This window comes from Ornithorhynchus anatinus, chromosome 10 (genome assembly GCF_004115215.2).
Source record: "Ornithorhynchus anatinus isolate Pmale09 chromosome 10, mOrnAna1.pri.v4, whole genome shotgun sequence".
In the NCBI taxonomy this organism is placed as follows: Eukaryota; Metazoa; Chordata; class Mammalia; order Monotremata; family Ornithorhynchidae; genus Ornithorhynchus; species Ornithorhynchus anatinus.
The window spans coordinates 42,558,499-42,583,724 of NC_041737.1; the positions used below are offsets into that span (position 1 = coordinate 42,558,499).

Below are 25,226 nucleotides of genomic sequence, written 5' to 3' on the forward strand. Positions count from 1 at the left end.
TCAGGGTTAGAGAGGTAGATAAGGAAATCATCCTTGTAGATTTGGTAGTTGAAGATGTGGGAGATAATGAGTTCTCTACAGGTGTAGGTGTAGCTGGAGAATAGAGGGGGACCAAAACTAACCCTTGAGGTACCTCCACAGTTAGAGGGTGGGAGGCAGAGGACTTGGGAGGAGGAGGAGATGGGAGGAGAGGAGGCAGCAAAAGACACAGAGATGGAGCAACCAGAGAGATAGGAGAACCAGGAGAGGATAGTGTCAGTGAACCGAAAGGTTAGATTTTTCAGGAGAAGCATGTGGTCTGTAGTATAGAAGGCAGCTGAGAGGTTGAAGAGGATAAGGATATGGACTGCTAATCCACTGTGCTCTGCACCCATGGGTTTGAATCCCATCCTCATCATAGTATTTTCTTCTAGATGTGAGCTCCTGTTCACTATGAGCTCGTTGTGGGCAGGGACTGTGTTGTTGGTTGTTACATTGTACTCTCCCAAGTACTTAGTATCATGCTTTGCACACAGTAAGTACTCAATAAATAGTTGAATGAATGAATGAGGATAGATTAGAGGCCACTAGATTTGACAAGAAGGAGGTCATTTGTGACCTTAGAAAAGGTAGTTTGCATGGAGTAGGGGGAGGGGTGAGGGAGAACAAAGCCAGACTAGTGGTGATCAAGAGAGATTTGGAGGAGAGAAAATGGAGGCAACAGATGTTAAAAATTCTCTCATGGAGTTTGGAAAAGAAAAGTAGAAGGGAGATGGGGCGATAACTGAAAGAAGCCGTGGGGCCAAGGAAGGAATTTCCAGAATAGGTGCTGCATGTTGAAAAGCAGTGGGGAAAGAGCCACTGGAGTGTAAGTGCTAGAAGATAGTGGTCAGGGAGCAAAAAAGGGAGAGGGCAGGTGTTTAATAAGATGCGAAAGGATGGAGATGAGCCTAACTGAAGAAGAAACAAATGATAGCTGACAGATTCACAGAATAGGAATGAGCTTTAGAACTAGACCTGCTGTTCTCCAAAACCCCTGGGGACAGGCAATAGGAAATGATTTATAACTGGAGTAGGAGGGATTGGAGTTAGATTAAAGAAGAGTCTCCAGACATTGTGAGGGCTGCCAAACCCTGGGCCCAATTTTGATGAGGTCTATAAAGTACCAGTCTTTTGAGAATAATTTCAGTTTAGGCAACCTCTCCAGATTTCTTCCAGCCTTCTATGTATCGATGATTGAAAAATGAATCTTGCCATATTTAACTCTAATTTTACTCTAACTGGAGAAATAGTTAAGTGTTTTTTCATCTTTTTAATGGTATTTAAATGTTCACTATGTGCCAGGCATTGTACTAAGAGCTGGGTAGATTCAAACTAATCAGATTGGACACAGTCCATGTCCCACATAGGTCTCACAGTGTCATTCCCCACTCTACAGATAGCTGACCAGGATCAAAGGAGGAGATAACAGGGGCTCATGGTCATAGATTTCTCCCTAAGGAGTGGAGCTGGAGTAGTGTACAATGCTGATGATAATAATAAAGTGCTTACAATGTGCCATGCACTGTATTGAGTGCTGGGGTAGATAGACAATAATTGAGTCAGACACAATCCCTGGCCCACACAAGGATAGCAATCTAAAGGGGAGGGAGAACAGGCATTGAATCCCCATTTTATGTATGAGGAAACTGAGGCACAGAGAACTTAAGTGACTTGCCCACAGTCACACAGCAGGCAAGTGGCCTGCCTGGGATTTAAACTCAGGTTCTAGGCCACGCTGCCTCTCCAGTGTCCCAGTTAGGGAAGAGAGTTCCCCCAGCACCCCAGGCTATCCAACACATAAATGATGTCAGGTGTAATCACGTGGCTGAGGGAATTTGGAACTTTTCGATTTGGAATTTGATCCCATTATCAAGGGCAGCATATAATCCTGCATCATTCAATCAGCAGCATTTATTGAGCACTTGGGAGACCCCTTCATCAAGAGGTGGATGGATTCAGGTTCTCCCCCATATATAAGCTACAGAGGGCCTTTGTGGATTTTCATGTCCTTCCTTTAGAGAGAGTAGGATTCTGTCCCTCATTTTAAAGACCGCAAAAGGCTTAGAGTGCCATGTAAATTAACGGGGGTTCTATTCCTATCTCTCTGGAGTTAAACTAAGATCTGTTTATTGTTGGAGTGTACTCTCCCAAGCACTTAGTACAGTACCCTGCGCACAGTAAGTACTCAATAAATACCATTGAATGAATGAATTAATGTGGGGGGTAGGGTGGGGAAGGACATTTCCTCCAGAATTCCAGCCTTCCAGACCTTAGTGCTCTTCTCTTCATAAGTTTCCAACTCTTGTCAATATTGCCAGAGAAAAGCTTAGAAATCTCCTAATAATTCATGCAGTCTAGGTAACCGCAAAGCTCACCTCATACTCAGTGAACTTGTCGCTGCGAAGGTCATCTTTTTCCTCAAGAGAATGTCTCATTTCTTGGTATCTTTCACTGAAAGCAAATGTAAAGCCAGAAAAGAGAGCAGCTTTGTACACCACTCCACTGTGATAGGTTGAAGACAAAACTTCAACCTCACCCTAGCTTCAGACCAGCATTTCCGAATCCATTTTTTAAATGGTACTTGTTAAGAGCTTTCTCTGTGCTAGTCAATCTAATAAACACTGGGGTAAATGCAAGCTAATCAGGTTGGATGCAGTCCATGTCCCACATGTAGCTCACAAGTCTTATCCCCATTTTACAGATGAGGCAACTGAAACAGAGAAATTAAGTGACTTGCCCAAGGCCCACAGCAGACCAGTGGGAGTCCTGACTTCAAGACCTGTGTTCTATCCATTAGCCCACACTGCTTCCCTAATTCCATTAATTCCATCAGAGGGGACAACTGCATCTGATTCATCTGATATTCTGATTCATTTCAATCTTGAGTCCAGTTTTGAAACTTCCTGAATTCTTTTCCCCTCTAGCCCAGGGTGTGAGTTTTACAAGGCATCTCCAGGATAAATTTCAACCTATTTCCTTTTGGTATCTTTAATCTTTTTAAAAACACTAATAGGAAGAACGTATAGAGCTCTGCTGTCTATTATTTCGCCGAATCAGGGCTGGAGGAGCCTGTAAGAGGTAGTTGAGGCCAGATTTTCTGGGGGTTACATGTACTGAGGTGCCTCCGAGCACTGTAGAATTCAACCACAAAGACAGACAGTGGAATTAGATAGTGGAAACTGGAGAGCCAGAAGCAGCAGCTGCCAGTGAGAAAAAGGTGCCTTACATAATGGTTTTGAGACATAAAAGAGCTGGGTTTTTTGCTGCTGCTGCTCTCTGCTCCACCGGAAGGGGAAATTCAGGTATTTCTAAATGAAGTTGGAGGGTCTGGGACAAGAGGGGGGTTAGATTAAGAGACAGGGACAGAGTGGGAAGGATGGTGTTGCATATGAGGGGAGCAAAGAAGGGAAAGGTGAAAAATGAACTTCAGGTAAAATCTTGTGAACTCAAGAGACCAGGTTGAAACTCCTGTTCTATATTAGTCCCAGCCTCATATTTTGAGTTAATATAACATCACAAAGCATAAATGCTCTGGGTTTTCAGGATATTTGGTTTTCCTTGGCTGTCAACTTTCAAAAAATGAATGAATAAATTGTACATGACCTAATAGTAATGATGACAGTATTATTACCATGTGCCAAGCACCATACTAAATGCTTTGGATCGATAGATACAAGATAATCAGGGTAGATACAGTCCCTATCCCAGAGGGAAAAAATATACTGAATCCCCATTTTACAGATGAGGAAACTGACACCCAGAGACTCAGTCATATTTATTGAGCACTTACTGTGTACAGAGCACTGTACTAAGTGCTTGGGAGATTACAATATCACTGCTAAGTGACTTGCCCAAGGATCTCAAACTGCAATCCCGTCTACTGAAACAGAGTAAATAAAATTTAATATAATACCAGGTAGAACAGACCAGAAGGTTGCACAGAAATATTTTAATTATTAACTATCCTATCATTAGAATCTCATAAATATAAAATGAGATCCATTTTTTCATTTATAAACAGGTAGGCCTATTTGAATTTAACCACTTGTGAATAATATTTCAGACAAAGTAAATGACCTAAAACAAAAAGTGTTATTGGCAGCTCAAATGACCTGAAATTTTTTAATTAAGAACAGACTGCATTGCTTTACAGCAGCAGTTGGTTATCTAGCCTATTCAATAGTTTGTTGCCTGCTCTTACCAGATGTTACACATATTAGTTTCACATTTGCTGAATGAAAACTGGGGGGAGGAAGGATACAGGTCATAGTTGTGGTTGAGTCCATTTATATTCATCCGAATACCCCTTCATCAGCAAGGCGAACATCTGTTGGGAGAGAAATCACCTCTTCTCCTTGGATAAACTCTTGCCGCCCCATCATCTCAACCGCAATGCGACCCTACCTTTTCCTTTTTTATTTTTTTCATCCAAATGTCACCAGTTCCGGCTTTGGTCCCCTTGGTCCCAGCAGTTAAATATCTGCAGACGAGGTCTCTCTATGGGTTAGGTGCATTGGTTTAAAACCTCCTTCCAGCCCTTCAGTAGTTCCTAAAAAGGAATTAATTATTGGAAGAAAGAGGCTGAGACTGGATCCGTGTCTAGTGCATTGAAGTGCCTTTCTTCGGCCATGTCCTATTTAGAACCACCAGGAACTGCAGGGGCTGTGACGTCTTTCGGTGTGTCCGATTTCTGCTCTTTCTTCTGCATCTGGTCCAGGTAAAAGGCCCATGAACTAGGAGATGTAGGCAGGGCAATTAGATTTTAATGTCCTCGGGTTAGCCAGTTCTTTTGTTGCAGCTGGTATAGAAATAGCCAAGAAAAGAAGTGTTTTGTGTGGTGCTAATTTTTCACTTCTAAGGAATATTATTGTGTCAGAATTTTCAGGCAGGCAATGTTTAACAAGTCTTGTATTTTCAGGGTGTGTTCATGTAATTCTTGTTTATTTCTCTCTAGGAAATGCTTTCAGACGGCACATTTTTATTTGGAAGATAGCACTTCACCTAGAGTCATCTCTACACCCCCGACCCCAATTTTCCCAGTTTCAGGTAAATATGTCATGTGAGTTAGTGGTGGGTTTGAAAGGAAAAGCACAAAAAGAGAAAGTGTGTTGTTTGGGGCTCTGCAAACAGTGTGGGTTGTCGTGTTGTATAAACCTTAACAACTGAATGTATAACTCACCACAGTTAATTGCACTAAATGGGCAGGCAATGTCTCTACCAACTCTGCTATATTGTACTCTCCCAAGTGCTTATTACAGTACTCTGCAGACAGTAAGCGCTCAATAAGACAATAGAATGACTTGTACTACAAAGGATGAATCCAAAGGAGGCTATGACCTTGGGTGTATATTTCCAGGAAAAATTATGACTTGGATTTATGCCATTCATGGTTTGTGAAGAGCAGTACGATGCTCTGCTTCATTTTTTTAACTTTACTAGTTATATAATGGAAAATTGAACAGTGAAGCATAAAGCATTAATGCAGTAATTTTGTGGAGCGGAGCAGATTCTTAAAAAAAATAGGAGTAAATCAAAGAAAGTGTCCTTTCTGTTGTCCGGTGTTTATCCTGGAAGAAGTTTCTGAGCAGCTCTCATGAATAGGCTGTAATAGAGGAAGCAAGGCTGGTCAATTCTATGGCTTGACCTATTTGAGTTAGATACAGTTCAGAGTGCTGATGCCTGCTTTTAATAGCAGACTTGCCTCTTGAGCATCCCTCAGGAGATAGCCAGGAGCCCCTTAACCTGGAATCACAGTCTGACCGGCTTCTGTATCTCACTGGCAATTCTGCTCATTGTTGAAAAATGTTGCAAATGAAAGAATTCTCTTGAGTCCACTTCCCCAAAAATGGAGTGTGGGGGAATGGTCTTCTGAGGCTGAGGGATGAAAAAAAGAAGCCATCAGGTGGCTAATTTAGTAGAAATACTTTTCTGGTGTGTTTGACGCTGGTGATTTCATATCAGAAAGTCCTGCTATTTTATGAAATCTCACTAGCAAAGAGGAACCATAGTCATCTTTCTCTTCTTCTAGTTCCCAGCAAGTGAAGCAAATAAAATTGCTTTCTGCATTTTTTTCTTTCGCTTTCTCATACCACCCAAATTCCTCATCTTTTTTTCTGGGTGAGCATTCAAAATATCCCTAATGTGTGTTTAAGTGCTTAGTATAGTGCTTTGCATGCAGTAAGTTCTTAATAAGTATGATTGAATTGAATTTTTTAAATTAAAATAGTGTAATAAAAACTTCCATCATTAAAATTATTGAAATAAGAATGTATTTGAAGAATCAATCCATATTAAATATTGAGTGTTTTCTGTGCATAAAACACTGTTTTAAGCACTTAGGAATGTACAATAAAATTAGTAGATGCCCTCAAGAAGCTTACGATCTAACAGGGGAGATAGACCCTAAAGTAGATTTCAGATAGGAGGATATACTAGAGTATTTAAGATATGGGTTCATTCCAAAGCACTAGAGCTACCTTGAATTTTATATTTAGAAGTCTTGCATTATCAAGTCTCTTAATGAAGATGAAATGTTTCCCCAGCCCCTTTCATGTTCAGTGGACAGGGCTCCTTTTGAAACCTGTTAGAGTGTAAGTGATTTGGAAGCAGAGAAGTCTTACAGGAGGTGGTGGTTTCCCTCATACTCCTGAAAAATGCTCTTTCAGCCACTAGATAGTGATTGAGAAAGCCAGACCCAGTTCAGAACGGTATCCTCTTTGTTTCTAGGGTATTTGTAATGTGTTTGGTATGTGTGTGGCAGATACTGTACTAAGCGATGAGGTAGATGAAGGGCAATCAGGTTGGACACAAACCATGTCCCACACAGGGCTAATTGAAGCATAATTGAAGGTAATTGAAGCATAGAGAAGATAAGATGACTATATTTTGATGGTATTGATGCCTGTCTACTTGTTTTGTTTTGCTGTTTGTCTCCCCCTTTTCGACTGTGAGCACGTTGTTGGGCAGGGATTGTCTCTGTTGCCGAATTGTACATTCCAAGCGCTTAGTACAGTCCTCTGCACACAGAAAGCGCTCAGTAAATACGATTGAATGAATGAATGAACTTACCCAAGGTTACATAGCAGACAAGTGGTGGAGCCAGGATTAGAACACTGGTCCTCTGACTCCCAAGACCCATGCTGTTTCCACTAGGCTATGCTGCTTCTCAAGCAATCTAAAAATCTTATCTCTGCTCTGCAGACCTTCCCTTGGGAAGCAGCATGGCCTAGTAGAAAGAGAACAGACCTGGGAGTCAGAAGGGCCTGGGTTCTAGTCCAGGCTCTGCCGCTTGCCTGTTGTGTGACCGTGGGCAAATCATTTAACTTCTCTGTGCCTCAGTTACCTCATCTGCAAAATGGGGATTAAGACTGTAAACCCCATGTGGGGTTTACCTGATTAGCTCGCATCTACCCCGGTGCTTAGAATAGTGCCTGGCACATAGTAAGCACTTAACAAATATTATTATTATTATTATACTATTTGATAGATACATTCCCTGCTCCAACAAGCTTACAGTCTAGAGGGTAATATTTGTCCACTATAACACACAGACACACACACATAGCAGAAGTAAAATGAGTAATCCAGGGTTTGTTTGGAGCCAAGAATATTCCTGGGAGAGTTAATTCACAGTCTGGGAAATGCACCCACAGAGGTTCAGCATAAAGAAAAACTGGAAAATTAGGTTGTAAATCATAAGGATATTTAAGCTGCTGAAGTTTTCTGAGTAGTTAGGAGAGTGAAAAAGAATGCCAGTCCTGGAATTTTAATGCAAGATTAAGTCATTGCTTTCTTCTTTCTAAAAAGGAACTTCTGTGTCTCTGATAGTTTGGGGAATATATAGAAATGGTGTTATTTCTCATGGGGCAACCACACAAGCATACTGCTTCTGCAGTGGTTGTCTAAACTCATTCAGAGGATGTGTCAAGATCATTAGATAATGTTTCTAGAGCCTCCAGGGAGAGTGGTGCTCCCCAGCTACAAGGACTGCATTATACCCGAGATTCTTCCTTGAGTGGCATTCTGCTCTAACAGAAGCTCAAGAACATGATCAGGCAATTTCCTGCCCTAATATGAACCCACTGCAACTTTGCCTTGCCCAACTGGGGGAGGAAAAAGGGGAGGAGGCTTCAACAAGTAAACAGTGTTTCTCAGTCATGAAGACTGGCTTGGAAGCTTAAATCATTATGGAAATGGTAAAAAAAAAAAAACCCTGATGCTTAGTGCAGCCCATTAGTAATTAAGTCTATTTGGATGGGGGGAAAGTGTGATTTCAGGACATTTCCTTCGTTAGCTGGCAAATTGTATGTGAATCAATCATGTAGCTTGGCTTCTCTGTGTGTAGATGCATGAACTTAGATATGTGAAAGGAGAAGAAGAGTTGCTCCAGCTTTTCATGTTTCAAAGCATAACCACCCATTATTTTGATGTTTAAGATTCTTGGGCTAAGCCAGCCACTCCCAAGCTTTCAGATGGCTTATCTTGAAATCCTTTTTTCTTTTGTTATGGTATTTAAGCACTTACTCTGTGCCAGGCACTGTACTATGTACTAGGGTAGATACAAGCTAGTCAGGTTAGACACAGTCTGTAGCCCATCTGGGGCTCATAATCTTAATTCCCATTTTACAGATGAGGTAACTGAGGCACAGAGAAGTTAAGTAACCGGTTCGAGGTCACACAGCAGATAAATGGCAAAGGCAGAACTAGAACCCAGGTCCTTCTTTGACTCACATGCTTCTCAGTATTTGACCCAAGACACACCAGAGTCCAGCGTAACTAGCCTCTTAAAAAGAGAATCAGACCTTTGGGCTTTGCCTATTTACCTGCCACAGGACTCAATAAAAGTAGCTGCTTCAGCAACAATTTCCCAGAGTAAAAAAGGGTTCGAACAATCTGTAAACTGATCAAGTTGTCTGAGCACCCAGATTACAATCAGTTCTCCAATAATGCACTTATTCTTCACACACTCTGGCTGGAACCCTGGGGTTGGGAGTATTCTTCGGACAATGTCTGGATAGTATACAAAGTTAGAAGTAGTTGTAAGCTTCCTCATATTTAGAGTACTAAACATAAAATTTCCTTAACACAATGGTCATCAAGAGCACTTAGAGAAGACCTGCCTCTCTTATGTTCCTTAAGTCTTCCTTTTGAAAGGGAAAATACTTTTATTCTGGGGTATGGATTAGTTTGACTATTATGGTTTTCCTGTTTAATTATTAAACATATTTTTGCCAATCTCCTCTAGTATAGTGTGAAGGCAGCATTACACATATGGCTAGTTTATGTTAGGATTGTTTGGCTAATTCACTGTTAGTATTCAGGGCCACTCATCTAAGAGGAAGAACAGATGGATCCTGATAAAAAAAAAATCAACAAATTCTTGGTAACTAAAGCTTAAAAATATTAGATGGCGTAAGTGCTGAACATCTGTTGATGTAAATAACTGTTTCAGTTGAAATGTGTTTGATGTTTGCTTGTCAGAGAAATCATTTATGAAATTGCATACTGTGAAATAGCAATATGGTTAATCTGAGCAAAGATTTCCAAGAAAAAAAAAATCCCAGGTTCTAAGCCAGAACTAGTTAAAATAATTTGCCCCCTCCACCAGTTAATTAACAGATCAGATGACTTTGTTTACATTACATATTTTCAAGTTAGAATTCTCAGATTTTTATAGATTAAAAGTCCCAAAGGTTTTTGACATTTTTCTTAATGACTATTCTGCACATAAGTGTTTTTCTGTATTTATATAGAGAAGGAAAGAAATGTTAAAAAATATAAACATCAGCCTGAAAATTTGGCTAGTGTATTGAGCTGAAAATTAAAGATCTATCAGAATTGAATTGCAAAGTAAAGTTTTCCCATGCTTCTGGGCAGTTGAAACATAGAAGATTTTGTTTCAGCATCAAGTCTTTTCAGAACCTGCATGCCACACCCATAATGCCTGTGAAATTGACCCACAAAAATACTTTTCTTAGAAAAATTTCAAATACATTATTTTGCAAATTAGTAATGATACATTTGTATTCCAACATGGGGTAATATAATTCACCTCTCTCTTTCAAAAGAGTCACATGCTCATCAATGTTTTAAAATTCTCTGGTCATGATTCTGGAAAATATGGTAGAAAACTGAATTTTCTGCTGCTTACTGTCTCCCATGAGATTGGAAGCTCTTTGAGGGCAGGGATTGTGTCTACAAGTCTATTGTATTCTCCCAAGGGCTTAATATGGTGCTCTGCACACAGTAAGTTTTCAGTAAATACCACTGATCGACTGATTGATCACTGGACAGTATTGAAGCCAACCCAGAAGGACAAGGAACTCTAAAGGAAATTGAAGATGTTATTATACAAGAATGTGCTATGTGGTGTGTTTTCAAATGCCTTAAATGCCTTATCGTTTAAGTCAAATACACCTACTTCTATTTATTGTCCTCTTCAAAACTACTTTTTTTTCCCCCATAACTCCCTTAGATGATGTTGGAGCAATTCCTATAAAGCATTTTCCAAAGCATGTTGCGGATTTACATGCAAGTAGTGGTTTTTCTGAAGAATTTGAGGTATGATCCCAAATGTCTCTCATGTTAGATGGGGTCTTAAAATGATCAGTACTGAGTAATATGGGGCCAAACATTTCTTGAGGCTAAAATATGGAAAACATTTTGTTGCTGGGGAAATGGGAAAATGGGAAAATGGACTAAAGCGTTTTAAAATATGCAGAGGGAGAGGAGTTCCTTTCTGGGTGGTGGGGTTGGGCGGTGGGGGACAGTCTTCAACATAGCAGGAGCTGATGGGGGCAGGGGAGGGGGTAAACAGGTGGCATTATCATAGGCTAAATGTCTAGATGATCTGGGGGCCAGGGAGGGAATGGGAGAACTCTAGTCTGATGGCAAGAAATATTAAATGGAGAGGTATGAAATGACAAATGAAAAGGAGGAAAATAGAGGAGATGGAAGAAATAGGTTTGCAAATACCCAGACAAGCTCCAGGATTTGTTTCCATGCCCCTGGGATTTTAAAAATAAGACATTTAATCCTCCACAAAGGAATAAATAATCTCTAGTGTCCTGGGAACAGTTGGTAATTTCAAATAAAGGGTGAAAAATCCTACAAACTTGGAAAAACCTGACAAAAATTGTTTTAAAATCTCAGCATAGCTGAAATTGCAGCCAAATGAAGGAAGGCAAATTTTTAATAGTTTCTTCAACTTAGAAGCCCTTGGACAAATTCTACGAAATAAAATCCCAGAGTAGAATCCAGTTAAAATAGATTTTACAACACTGTTTCAGCATTGCAGCCAGTTACGATTTCCCAGGCATACTTGGAGGACTCAAAGACTCAAAACAGTTAAGCATACATTCATTTTTCCTACAGAAGAAACTGTAGAAACAAGACTGCTTTCATTTCTCACTAACATACTTCATGAATTGAGAACAACAAAATGCAGTTTTCAGTAGGACCTAAGAGAAAAAGAATGATTTGAGTATTTATTTTTGATTGTTTATTCCTGAACTATTTAATTATCAACCAGAACCTCCAGGAGATTCAATCATATCCTTCTAAAGCTGTGAAATCAGGAGTATCAGCAATGCATTAACTTTCCTGCTGATAGAGTAACAATTTGTAATTTAATGATTGGAAGGTATCTTACTATACTGAAAATATGAATGCACTGATAAAGCTGCCTAAAACAATTCCAGGGATGATTCTGTTTCAGATTGGAATAGGTGGCTTCTTGTGTACTGGCAAGGCATCAACGATTACAATAATTCTAGTAAAGAATGAGCTCAACTCTCCCACAAGGCCTAAAGTTACTCCCTAATAAGGTCAGCTCTTTCAGTGGAAGCAGTAACTCCTTCAGACCAGTATAGGGCCATAGAGTGCATTTTAGGGTGAAATGTGCTGTATTTGCAGCTTGCACTATTGGATTCCTAGTGGTGAATAATAGTGACTGCTCCATCCAAAGACTGGTCTCATTACCAGTTCTAGGCCATATTTTAAAGACAGAGTTGAGTGCAAGAAAATCATTTTTACCTGGTATTGAAAAACCAATTTAAAATGTTTTTCTTCAAATGAGATGTGAATGTTTCAACTTTTATAAAGGTTTTCCCAAACCTATGGTTGTCAAAATATGATTTCCTTTGATTTCAAAATGACACACTGTGCATAATTTCCCAGAAGGCCCTAAATAATTTCTTGTGTTTAAAAAAAACTGGAAGTACACATTCAATTTTACAAGCTTAAAGTAGACTCAGTAGGCAAAAAAAATTATGTTTTAAGGTACTCAGTTCAATAGAATAATAACTAAAGCCAAAAGATGAAACATGCTATTTGTGGTTTTTCTCATCTGCATTTTCAAAATTAATCATATAGTCATCCACCCTCACCCTTACTTTAAAAAGAATAAAAGCTTTTTTTTTTTTTTGGTCTTAAAAATACTTGTGAAATTCCGAATTACCCAATGCCTTTACTTGCATGCAGTTGTCTAAAGAACTCAGTTTGTAGTACTTTACAAATGTATGTGTTGCATGATCATAGTTGTTTTCCATTGTATACCTAATATGAACACTTTTTTTTTTCTCATTTGTTGGGTGCTGTGGAATTTGATTTCTTTACTTTTTTTGCATTCATTTCCTCATTAGACACTGAAAGAGTTTTACCAGGTAAGGCATTATTTCACTGCATTTTTTTTTAGCAAAGAAATAGTTGTAAGATCTAGAAAATTTGATAAGATTTTGGCTTTTTTGGCATCCTTATCATATTTTAAGGCTCTGTGTTAAACTGAACATGTATTCAATTGTTATGTGCGCATTTTCTTTTCAGGAAGTGCAGAGCTGTACTGTTGACCTAGGTATTACATCAGACAGCTCTAACCATCCTGACAACAAGAATAAGAATCGATACATAAACATTGTTGCTTGTAAGTAGAAATGTAGCTTGGCAGTACTTTTCGTAATCACTAGTGCTCTTGCTCCATATGAAATATTCAGTTCTCAGTAGGAGTTTCTCCCTTCAGTCTAGAAGGAAGTTCAGGGAGTTGTGTCAAGTTCTGGACAGAAGGATTATAACCAGACCCATTATGGTGCAAGTCTACCATGGAAAATGACCATGGGATAGTTATTCAAGGGTCTGAGGCCTCTCCCTGCCCCTTTATCCCCAATTCTCTTTACCCAGTTTATGATGCTAGTCAAAGTTAATCAGCTTCTGCTGAAATTATATTGGTTTCCTCTTGTTGTAAGTATGGAAACCAAGGAAGCACTGAAAATGAAAAGAGTGCATTAACCCCATTGCCCTGCAGTCATGGCCCCCAGTTTGTGTGAATGATGCAATGGGCTGCAAAGTAAATTCAACCATGCCAGGCTGATTTTGTTCAACTTAAGGCTAACTTCATTCTCATCTGGCAGCTGGAGTCTCCTTCAGAATTCTGCTTGGGAAACCGGGAAGCGAGATTTTGCCTCTTCACGAACCAAGGATTTAACAACTGTCTCCCTTGTGGCATCCCAGCCATATCTTATACAGCACAATGTAGCCTTGTCCTTTAGGGAGAAAATTGCCCAGCTGAAAACTTGGCATTATAACAGTTGTCCCTACCTGCTGCTTCACTGGGCCAGGGAAGAGAGAACCAGACTTTTTACTTTCCTAGAAATAGATCAAACATAGTAGATCAAAATGTTTAGAGAACTAACAGATTCCGGTGGCCAGCCTCTCTGGAGAATATCAATAGGCCTAGAATAACCAAATTCCTTTCATTACTGTTTCTTTGTTTCTTTTTATCCAATACATTTGTCAAGTTGATCTTCACTAGTTGCAAAATGAATTTGGTAAATTTAAATTTACAATTCTTCATGTAATTAAACTACTAAATTATATTTAGACATCCCAGAGTTCTTCTGATGCCTATCTCCCCCTTTGCCAATTGGAGAATCCCTCTCAGAAGAGGAAATGTTTAGGGATGACCTAGATTCCAGAGAGGATGGAGAGTCTAGTTCCATAGTCCACTATATAGTTTTGACACTCAGGGCTGAAAACAGACTGTTTATCTAGAATGCATTTTTGATTGTGACTGTTCCTTTATTACAGATGACCACAGTCGGGTTAAACTTACACAGCTTGCAGAAAAAGATGGCAAAATGACCGATTACATCAATGCAAACTATGTAGATGTAAGTGTACCTTTCCTTAGTGAGAACTTTGGCTTTTGCATGTGCTTGCAGAAGGCAAAGACTGTGAGGTGTCCATTGAACAGACATTAAGCCATGTACCTGGAGAGGCTTAATAAGAACAATCTGACAGTGGGGATGAAAATATTTTTTGAAACTGGATTCAGGAACAAATATGAGCCTAAGAAACCATAACTGTCCTCATCAGTCCTCCCCAAAATCCCTTCCCTTATGAATGACAGAATTTACATTTTCCAGCGTTACAGCAGAAAGTTAGGGTGTTAGCCTCCGTTATAATGAAGAGTCTTATCCTTTGAAGTCATCTCGGGACACTTCCCTGAGACAAGTCACTCAAGAACAGAATACAGAACTTCAAACTGCTGTGTCAGTAAGAAAGTTATTGAAAACCCATTGGAAACCTTTTGCTAAAAATTGGTCCCTAGGGAAAGTGCTGGCAGGGATGATCCTGAATTCTAGGAGCCGGGCTGAGCTGCTTCAGCCTGGATGTGAGTATTTTCTCACAAGGCGCATGCTCCTTCTGTGCCAAAATGGCATCTAACAAAGCCAACTGGCTGCCATGGGGAGGGGGTGTTTCAGAGGAGACTTGAAAAGTCACTGATGAGAAGCATTTGATATGTGTTCATCTAGGGATACAACAAGCCAAAAGCTTACATCGCAGCTCAAGGGCCATTAAAATCAACCGCAGAGGATTTCTGGAGAATGATTTGGGAACACAATGTGGAAGTCATCGTCATGATAACTAACCTTGTGGAGAAAGGAAGGGTACGTAGAAGGTTCTGGTCTCCACGCCTAATTTAGAGGTGAAACCTCAATATCACAGATTCCCAGGGTGAGAAATCCTTGCTCTAGCCCTTTCTAACATGTTTCAGGGGTCAGGAGGAGGACACAAGTACATACCAACAAACAGTCCAAATACTGAGCAGGGAGAATACAGTCATCCATGCCACAACAGGGGGCACTTTTCCAACTGCCAACCCTACCCCACTTCTGACCCACACTGAACTGGGACCTCAGTGTTAAGGTCTGTGATTCCACAGTGAGGAGGTGGAATGGGGCTACTAGAGGAGTGAGGTCCTTGGGGATGAGCAAGTGAACAGGCAATAGGGCTTCCAGACACATTAAGTATTGACTGGGCTCCTCCCCTTGCTGACTGGCTGGAAAGGGGCATCTTGTAGGCAGCAGGGAGAGAAAAGGGGGGTCAATCACTGTGATTTGGGCCCTTCCTCCTATGACAACATGGTTATAATGAGGTTGCCTTAGCCATGATCCTTGTTTGCAGTGGCGCTGTTTTGCCTTTGTCCCCGTATAATAAAAATTTTGCTATCTGTTAAGTGCTTACTAGGTGCCAAGCACTGTTCTAAGCACCAAGCACTATTCCAAGGGCTGAACAAGGTTGGCATTGCAGTCCATCTATATTTTATGGAGTTTTCTTTCACTTTGTCAGTAGTAGCAATTTCCAGCCAGGAAAGTGAAATATGGACAGTTGTTCATTTAATTTGATCCATGTAGATAACCTAAGTAGAACAGTCAAATAAAAAGAATCCACTTAGAGGTCTAAATTATCCCAAGATTTCTATGTGGAGCACATGATCCAGATAATTGCCAAGTACCCCTTCACTCAGCCTTAGTGGCATTTAAAATATTTTATATTTTATATGGATCTGGGAGACTCTAAGGATCATTGGAAACTAAACCACATGGAATTATTTTAGGAAGTATCAGAGCTGACAGGAATATAAAAGAAATTGGATTTTTTCTTTTTTAATTGTTATTTAGGAATCTATGTACTGCAGTTTATTTTGCCATTAACTTTTTGCAAATTATTGGGGGGGAGTGGTGAGTTAAATTCATTCATTCAATCAATCATATTTATTGAGCACTTACTGTGTGCTGAGCACTGTACTATGGGGTGGGAAAGTACAATATAACAATAAATAAATGTCTGTCTCCCCCTCTAGACTGTAAGCTCATTGTGGGCATGTGTCTTTTGATGGTTATATTGTATTCTCCCAAGTGCTGAGTACAGTGCTTTGCAAACAGTAAGCACTCAATAAATAAGATTGAATGAATGGATAAGTGACTAATTTACTATGTACTTCCTGGGGGTAAAGATCATAAACTTGTATGAGACAGCAAATCCGCTGCTCAGGCTCATTTGCGTCTGCTCATATCATAACTTCACTTGTACCATGAATGATGAATGACATATATGAATGACTGTTTTCTCTGTGGCAGAGGAAATGTGACCAGTATTGGCCTGCCGATGGCAGCGAAGAGTATGGAAATTTTTTGGTCACTCAGAAGAGTATTCATGTACTTGCCTATTACACCATAAGGAACTTTACAATTAGAAACACGAAGATCAAAAAGGTTGGTATTGCCCATTGGATCACCTGTTCCAAGAACTAAAGGAAAAATTTGAACAGCACACAGAGAAACCAGAAAATATTCCCCAAAATAGAAGCCAAAATGGGATTTCACTGACTCCCACTTAGGTTGAGTAATGACCAAAGATCTGGAGGTCACATGATTGCTACCTCAATGACCTATGCTCACAGACAACTAACTTTTATAGTCCATATTACGTTATCATGGTTGGTCAGAAAAAGGATTGGGGATATCAAGAGATATTATATAGATTTCTTGCCCAGTTAAAGGAATGAAAGAATGGTGTCATTTCTGAAATCAAGTTTACTAGTAGTCCAGAATTGGCCTGAGCATGCTAGAGGAAGAATATTCTGGCTTCATTTCTACCTCTAAGAACTCTTAAGTTTTCCTCTTTACCTCCCCAACTTTCTCTTGAGTAGCCTGTTATAAAGCAATCAACTAATCCGTAATATTTATTGGGTACCTCCTGAAGAGTGCAATAGAATTAATAGACATGAACCCTTTCTGTCCTAAAGGAATTTATAATCTAGCACTCCCCGATGAATATTATACTTATTTCTTCCCCTTGAGTGGTTTCCCCATTCCAACACTTGCTCCAAAAGACCAAAGATAGGAAAAGTCAACTCTATTTGAAAGACTGGGACCGAGAAGGAGGGAGCTAATTTGGATTGGGACGGAGGTTAACTTTTGATCAAGTGCCTCGTTAGGATAATTTCTGCTTTGTTTCCTTTCGATTTTAGGACTGCTTTGGGCAAGTCTGTCTTAGGGATACACTCAACAGCATGAATGGTTGTTTAAGTCCCCAGGGTCTGAGGTGTAACTTCTTAGTGTCTAACTTCCTTTCTCAGGGTTCCCAGAAAGGAAGACCTAGCGGGCGTGTGGTCACTCAATACCATTACACTCAGTGGCCAGATATGGGAGTCCCAGAGTACACCCTACCCGTCCTCACGTTTGTACGCAAAGCATCGCACGCCAAACGTCACGCAGTGGGACCAGTGGCTGTTCACTGTAGGTGAGATTTGGGAAGGGGGGTGCACAGCTTCCCTGTTGCAAAACCTATTTCCAGTTGTGTGTAGTGAACTTTAGTCAGAATGGGCTTCTTCTAACTTTACTGACCGCAGGCTGGTGACAGAGAAGCTCGTCCCAAAGGACCATTTCTGCTCTACTAGATTCTTAGGAGAAAGCAGGCTGGCTGAATGCCATCTTCATTATTCACAAGATGCTCCAGAAGCAGCGTGGCCTAGTAGACAGAGCACGGGCCTGGGAGTCCTCACTCCTCACTCTAGGCTTCAAGGCTCTAAATCACCTCGTCCCTTCCTACCTCTCCTCCCTTCTCTCTTTCTACTGCCCACCCCGCACGCTCCGCTCCTCTGCCGCCCATCTCCTCACCGTCCCTCAGTCTCGCCTATCCCGCCGTCGACCCCTGGGCCACGTCCTCCCGCGGTCCCGGAATGCCCGCCCTCCTCACCTCTGCCAAACTAATTCTCTTCCCCTCTTCAAAACCCTACTTAAAACTCACCTCCTCCAAGAGGCCTTCCAAGACTGAGCTCCCCTTCTCCCTCTACTCCCTCTACCGCCCCCCTTCACCTCTCCGCAGCTTAACCCTCTTTTCCCCCCATTTCCCTCTGCTCCTCCCCTTCTACCTTCCCATCCCCTCAGCACTGTACTTTTCTGCTCAACTGTAAATATTTTCATTACCCTATTCATTTTGTTAATGAAATGTACATCGCCTTGATTCTATTTAGTTGCCATTGTTTTTACGAGATGTTCTTCCCCTTGACTCTATTTATTGCCATTGTTCTTGTCTGTCCGTCTCCTCCGATTAGACTGTAAGCCCGTCGAACGGCAGGGACTGTCTCTATCTGTTGCCAACTTGTTCATTCCAAGCGCTTAGTACAGTGCTCTGCACATAGTAAGCGCTCAATAAATACTATTGAATGAATGAATAAATGAGTCAGAAGGACCTGGGTTCTGATCCCAGCTCTGCCACTTGTCTGCTGTGTGACCTTGAGCAAGTCACTTCACTTCTCTGTGCCCAGTTACCTCATCTGTAAAATGGAAATTAAGACTGGGAGCCCATGTCCAACCTGATTAGCTTGTATCTATTCCAGTGTTTAGTATATGCCTGACACATAGAAAGCGCTTAACAAATGCCATAAAAAGAAAGAGTTATGTGAAAAGAAGCAGCATGACTAAGTGGAAAGAACTCAGGCTTAGGAGTCAGAGGTCATGGGTTCTAATCCTGGCTCCACCACCTATCAGCTGTATAACTTTGGGCCAATCACTTAACTTCTTGGTGTCTCAGTTACCTCATCTGTAAAATGGGGTTAAGACTGTGAGCCTCACGTGGGACAACCTGATTACCCTGTATCTACCCCAGTGCTTAGAACAGTGCTCGGCACATAGTAAGTGCTTAACAAATACCAACATTATTATTATTATTGTTATTAACTTTAGTCAGAATGAGCTTCCCTGACTTTCCTGACTGCAGGCTGGGGGTAGGGAAGCTTGTCCCAAAGGACCATTTCTGGTCTATAAGATTCTTCTAAGAAAGTAGACTAGCTGAGTGCCTTCTCCATTATTCACAAGATGCTCAAGAAGCTCTGTGGCCTAGTGGGTAAAGCATGGGCCTGGGAGCCTGAGAGACTTGGGTTTTAGTCCCAGCTCCACCATTTGACTTAGGCAATCACTTCTCTCCTCTGTGCCTGTTCCCTCAACTGTATAATGGGGATTAAGACTCTGTCCAACCTAATTTGCTTGTGTCCACCCCAGCACTCAGTACAGTGCCTGGCACATAGTAAGTACTTAACAAATAGCACAGTTATCGTTACGTTCCTCTCAATCTATGTTCATGTGTAAGCTTTTGTGGATCTGGAGGAAAAAGATAGATAGATGATAGTTACAGATCTGACATTTTTTTCCGAGAGGTTACTAATGATACTAATAATTGTGAAATTTGTTAAGTGCGTACTGTGGGCCAAGTACTGGGATAGATACAAGATAATCAGATCAGAGACATTTCCTATCTCACACGGGCTCATAGTCTTCGGGGAGGGAGAATAGATATTCAATTTTCATTAAGTAGATGGGGAAACTGAGACACAGAGAAGCTAAGTGGCTTACCCAAGGTCACACAGCAGTCAAGTGGCAGAGCCAAGATTAGATCCCAGGTCTTTTGGCTCTTCCCACTAAGCCATGAATGATAATAGTAATAATGATAATAAGTACAATATTTGTTAAGAACTTACTATGTACCAGGCACTGTACTAAAGCGCTGGGATGGATACAGGCAAAGCGCTGGGATGGATACAGGCAAATTGGGTTGGACACAGTCCCCGTCCCACGTGGTGCTCACAATCTCAATCCCCATTTTACAGATGAGGTAACAGAGAAGTGAAGGCACAGAGAAGTGAAGTGATTCGACCAAGGTTACACAGTAGACAAGTGGTGAGGCCGGGATTAGAACCCATGACCTTCTGACTCCCAGGCCTGTGTTCTATCCACTATGCCATGCCATGCTGCCTCTCTAAAAAGGAATGATCTTCTTTTATCCACACATCTGTGAGGCAAGGATTATTCTCCCCATTAACTGATATGGAAACTGAGGCCTAGAGAGGCTACTTGATGAACAGCGTGGCTCAGTGGAAAAAGCACGGGCTTGGGAGTCAGAGGTCATGAGTTCGAATCCTGGCTCTGCCACTTGTCAGCTGTGTGACTGTGGGCAAGTCACTTAACTTCTCTGTGCCTCAGTTACCTCATCTGTAAAATGGGGATTCACTGTGAGCCTCACGTGGGACGACCTGATTACCCTGTATCTACCCCAGCGCTTAGAACAGTGCTCGGCACGTAGTAAGCGCTTAATAAATACCAACATTATTATTATTATGAACATCACGAAGAGACCAGGAGTAGAGTCAGGACTTGAACCTGGGCCTCTTAACTCTGACCTGTGTTCTTCCCACGCAATCCCACTAATTTGAGCTGTCATCTTTGCAAACTTTCTATCCTGTTTCCCTTTATGCCTCCTTTTTTTGGCTGGAGTGCTTTATTTCCCAAATTATATAGAGAGTGAATACATCCAACTGATATTTGACATTTGCCACCTTGGTGTTTTAGCAAAGTCTTGTCAGTCAGGTTGTTGGATGGAACCCAAAACTGGAGAAACTCAGGAAATGGTTGAAAATCAGCCTCAAAACCCCAGAATCCTTTCAGAGTCCCTTGCTTGGGCCAAGCTGCTTTGTAGGTTGGGGGGGTTTCTCTCTGGGAGGGGTGTTCGAAACTTCCTCCTCAAGAAGGAGTTTGAGGAAGCTGAAACTTCAGGGCTTTGAAGTAGCTGATAGAAACAGTCCACAGAAATGGCTCAAGGTAAGACGCTCTATCTTAGAGAGTTTATTGAAAAAAAATAATTTTTAGCTATGTCACCAAATTGTTTCCCATGAATACCTAGAGCCTCACCACTGCTGACACCTGCCAGGTAACAAGGGAACACCGATCAGTCTTCAAAATCCAACAGGCAGCAACCAAATCCGAGTGTGGAAGATTAAGAGGCTCCATTTTCTGGGAATTTTGTTGACTAGAATTTTGATTTCCAGGAAAAAAAAAATCACCTCTTTACATAGATTCCTCCATTGTGCCCGGAAGGACTGTGCCTTTCTCAATTTTGGCAGCCCAAGTTTTCCACTGTCTTTTTGTGGTATTTATTAAGTGATTACTCTATGCCTAACACTGTACTAAATGCTGGGGTAGAAACACTATATAAAGCAGATTGGATCCAGTCCCTGTCCCACCATCTAAGAAGTGTCCATCTCCCTTTCAGCAATGAGAAGTGAATTCATCCTCAGATTTGCTTTTCTGGCTTTGTACCAAAATGTTTCTTTGCTTTGTGCTTTCTGCAGCGCTGGGGTTGGGAGGACTGGCACGTACATCGTTCTGGACAGCATGTTGCAACAGATCCAGCATGAAGGGACCGTCAACATATTTGGATTCCTAAAACATATTCGTTCGCAAAGGAATTACCTGGTGCAGACTGAGGTAAAGAAGGCAGCTGAGGACTTCTTGCTTGGATCATACTGGTGCTCTGGGAAGTGGGGAATCCATGTCTTCAGAGCCTTGATGGGGCAACACAAACCTGAAACAGTTCAGCTTGACCTAGGTTTGAATGACACCCAACCCCACTCCCTCCCGCTTGGGAGAGGTGAGGGGGTAATCTTTAGTGCTAGGGTTAAGCCTCTCCACCTACAAAATGTGTTGTTCCTAATACCTGTACTGTGGAAGGTGATTCAGGTCTGTTTAGCGCATCTGTATGATCGTTTTAACCAGTCAGTAGTATTTATAGAGCACTTACTCCATGTGGAGCACAACAGAATTGATCAGCCTGTGTTTTTGAATGGGATACCTGTGTTTTCTCATTTGTAAACATGTCATAAATCCCTTGTTTTCTGAGGGATTTTCCCTCTCGCCACTCTGAAGAGTTGGAGTTTCTTTGACCCGACATCCATGGTCTGTTTCTGCCTATTTCTTACGTGAGAGTTATTTACCTTCATTCCAATATCGTGCAAACAAGATGTTGGACCTTGTTAGGCTTGGGACTGGTGTTGGAGCACAACATCCTTAATTTAGCTAAGTTGCTTTAGCATTGCTTGATTCACCAAGAGTTACGTTGTGAGATCCAACATTTGCAAATGATGCAAAGGGTTAAAAGTGCAGTACAGTCAGTTCTGCAAGAGAGTATATTTTCCTTATACAGTGTGGGTCTGCCTAGCTAGGATGCAAGCCACAAATGTGCACGCATAGATGTAGTATAAGAAGAATTGGTTGTGCACCTATGTATGCTGTCACTCATGGCGTTAGTACAGTGATTCAATATTTTTTCTGCAACACATGGTTCCATAACACAACTACTGTGTTATAGACTGTCTGTATTTCCCAAGAAACATGAGCCCAATTTTACCTGAACAATATATCACCTGGTAAGTATCCCCCCCAACCTAACATCCCAAAATCCCAAGAGTTCCTCCTACTGGTGGTGAACCTTCCAACCTCTCACTCCCAATAGCAGCAGGGAACACTTGCCATTTGCCAGGAATGTGTTTTGAGGGGGAAAAGGATGAGAGGTAGGGTTCTTTATCTTTCTCCACCCTGCTTTAGTTGATTTTCGTACTTGGAGAAGATGCCAGTGATGGTGAAGTTCACACTGGGTGTGTATGGAGCTGAAAAAGCCAGTATTGAACCCACATTGCCCAACCCGTTACAGTCACACATAGACTGACCTTGGCTGTGTTGTTTGCAGCACTTGGATATGTTTCAGCTTCTCCGTCCTAATCTCAAGGTCCTTTCAAAATATCTGCTCAAAAAGCAAACCACTCTTTTCATTTGCAACACTCTATGCTAGTCAATCTGAGGCAGCTATCTCCCTCTTTTTAGCTGGGGTGACCCAGCTCTATCTTCCTACTTGTCAGGAGCACTGGGAAGATTCCATTTGAATATGTCCTTTGCTCAGAATTGGAAAGGCACTGAGAGCCAGACGAAATGACATGCTTTTTCATCTATCCTCACTGCTGGCAGGAGCAGTACGTGTTCATTCATGATGCCCTGGTGGAGGCTATCCTTAGCAAAGAGACAGAAGTGCCAGACAGCCAAATCCATGGCTACGTGAATACTCTCCTCATCCCTGGACCAACAGGAAAGACAAGGCTAGAGAAGCAATTTAAGGTAAGTTCTCTGGGCATCCACTGCCAAGTAAAACAAGAATACCAGGGTGGATGAAGCATAAGTCTGAACCAGTGTGGCATGTTTTATTTCTTAGGTTCTTAGTCAAGGATCTAGAGAAGAGTGCTTAAAGGATGGAAAGTTGGTGTTTTAAGGAAGAAGGAGAGTGGTGAAGTTTGGAGTAGTGGCTGCAAACGGGGAGAAGAGGGAACTTAATCTCTTTCTTAGTGGATAGGAATGGTCCTGTGGGGTTGATGCTGGATCAGATGACTTTTGAGGTCCCTTTCAGCCCTAGGATTTTAGGAAAAGAGGGAGAAAGAAGCAACAGGTACAAGAGAAGGTAGGAGGAAGATGGCAGGGAGATGGACTGAGAAGTCAAATTAGTGTAGGGGAATACTGGGGCATTAGATGTCTTCCAAATGGTAACATACCAGATTTCTACCTTCCTGCCATTTCAGCTCCTGAGCCAAACTAATACCCAGCAATGTGACTATTCTACCGCCCTGAAACAGTGTAACAGAGAAAAGAACAGGACATCGGCCATTATCCCTGGTACGCTCGTGTATGTTACGTTAGCAGTTGACTTTTGCTTCTACTGTAGCCTTTAGATGATTTACCTTTATTTTTAGCATGTAATGTTCTTTGTCACTGGCAAAGCATTTAAGCTTGAAGGAGTTGAAGCCAATCAGGAAAGGGAAAGGACAGAGCTGATTTGCCAGGGCACTGCAATATTCCCGATGCACCATTACTTGGTACTCACGGAAGTAATGAAAAGAGTCCATAAGCATATTTGTTCACAATGACCATTCTCTGTTCCAGTGGAAAGATCTAGGGTTGGTATTTCATCACTTTCGGGGGAAGGAACAGATTACATCAATGCCTCCTACATCATGGTAAGTGAAGAGATAACCCAAACTCCTATTACTTGCTTCACAATCAATCAGTGTTATTTATTGTGTGCTTACCTTATGCAGTACTACATGCTTGGACACGTTCAGAACAGTAGAGTTGGTAGACATGATCCCTGCCCACATTGAGCTTACAGTCTATACGGGGAAACTAAAGTTAAAATAAATTTCAGATTGAAGAAATGTCAGTAAAGGATTTGCATATATAATTATTATGGTATTTAAGCACTTACTATGTGTTGAGCACTGATCTAAGAGCTGGGGTAGATACAGTTTAATCAGGTAAGATACAGTCCTTGTCCCACAGGGGCCTCGAAGTCAAAGGAGGAAGGAGAACAAGTATTAATCCCCATTTTACAGATGAGGAAACTGAGGCACAGAGAAGTCAAGTGACTTGCTCAAAACCACACAGCAGACAAATGGCAGAACCAGGATTAGAATCAGGTCCTCTGATGGCCAGGATGGTGCTCTTTCCCCCTTAGCCATACTGCTGCAGTTCAATGATATCTGCAATGGAGCAAGTATCACTGTTGGCCAGTCATCTTATAGTGCCTGTAAGCCCAAGGAGCACCTCCTCTACCTCTACTGCTGTGGGGATCCCAGACGTCTCAGGTGGAGGAGCCAGAGGACCTGATACATGAGGGATATAGGTGGTGGGGAAGGAACTACTGGGGAGGTGGCAGGTAGGCCGCTCTTGGACATGGGAGAAAGGGGTTCCAGTATTGGTGGGAGCTCCCACCTGGGGCCTTTTCCAATTCTTCTTACCCACTCTGCCACACCCTCTCAGTTGTGGATGGTGGCAGTGACATGGGGTAGAAGCCTCAACCCCAGAGCCTTCAAGCACCAAAGCAAGGGGTGTTTTTTTATCCTTTATTGCAAGGGCTCAGGTTTGGGTGAAAATTGTAGTGCTTGTGGGAAGGTCTTTTCATAGACTACTATCATCCAGTCGGTATTTACTGTGCAGGTCACTGTACTAAGCCCTTGGAAGCATACAATAGAGAAAGTAGTCATGGTCCCTACC

At 41.6% G+C, this 25,226-nt stretch overlaps 1 protein-coding gene across 4 annotated transcripts in view; it reads left to right on the forward strand.

Annotated features, from left to right (window-relative positions):
* Nucleotides 1–25,226, forward strand: part of PTPRZ1 (protein tyrosine phosphatase receptor type Z1) — a 163,588-nt gene that overhangs the window by 130,814 nt on the left and 7,548 nt on the right. For 2 of the 4 annotated variants that reach the window (XM_029073263.1, XM_029073265.1), the window contains exons 14-25: nucleotides 4,976–5,067; nucleotides 10,496–10,581; nucleotides 12,663–12,683; nucleotides 12,844–12,940; nucleotides 14,101–14,183; nucleotides 14,829–14,963; nucleotides 16,437–16,571; nucleotides 17,438–17,601; nucleotides 21,485–21,620; nucleotides 23,154–23,300; nucleotides 23,756–23,849; nucleotides 24,117–24,190. In XM_029073263.1, the coding sequence (XP_028929096.1) occupies nucleotides 4,976–5,067; nucleotides 10,496–10,581; nucleotides 12,663–12,683; nucleotides 12,844–12,940; nucleotides 14,101–14,183; nucleotides 14,829–14,963; nucleotides 16,437–16,571; nucleotides 17,438–17,601; nucleotides 21,485–21,620; nucleotides 23,154–23,300; nucleotides 23,756–23,849; nucleotides 24,117–24,190 (1,264 nt within the window). The remainder of the gene's footprint in view (nucleotides 1–4,975; nucleotides 5,068–10,495; nucleotides 10,582–12,662; nucleotides 12,684–12,843; nucleotides 12,941–14,100; nucleotides 14,184–14,828; nucleotides 14,964–16,436; nucleotides 16,572–17,437; nucleotides 17,602–21,484; nucleotides 21,621–23,153; nucleotides 23,301–23,755; nucleotides 23,850–24,116; nucleotides 24,191–25,226) is intronic. The other 2 variants (XM_029073264.1, XM_029073266.1) reach the window with 1 other exon arrangement.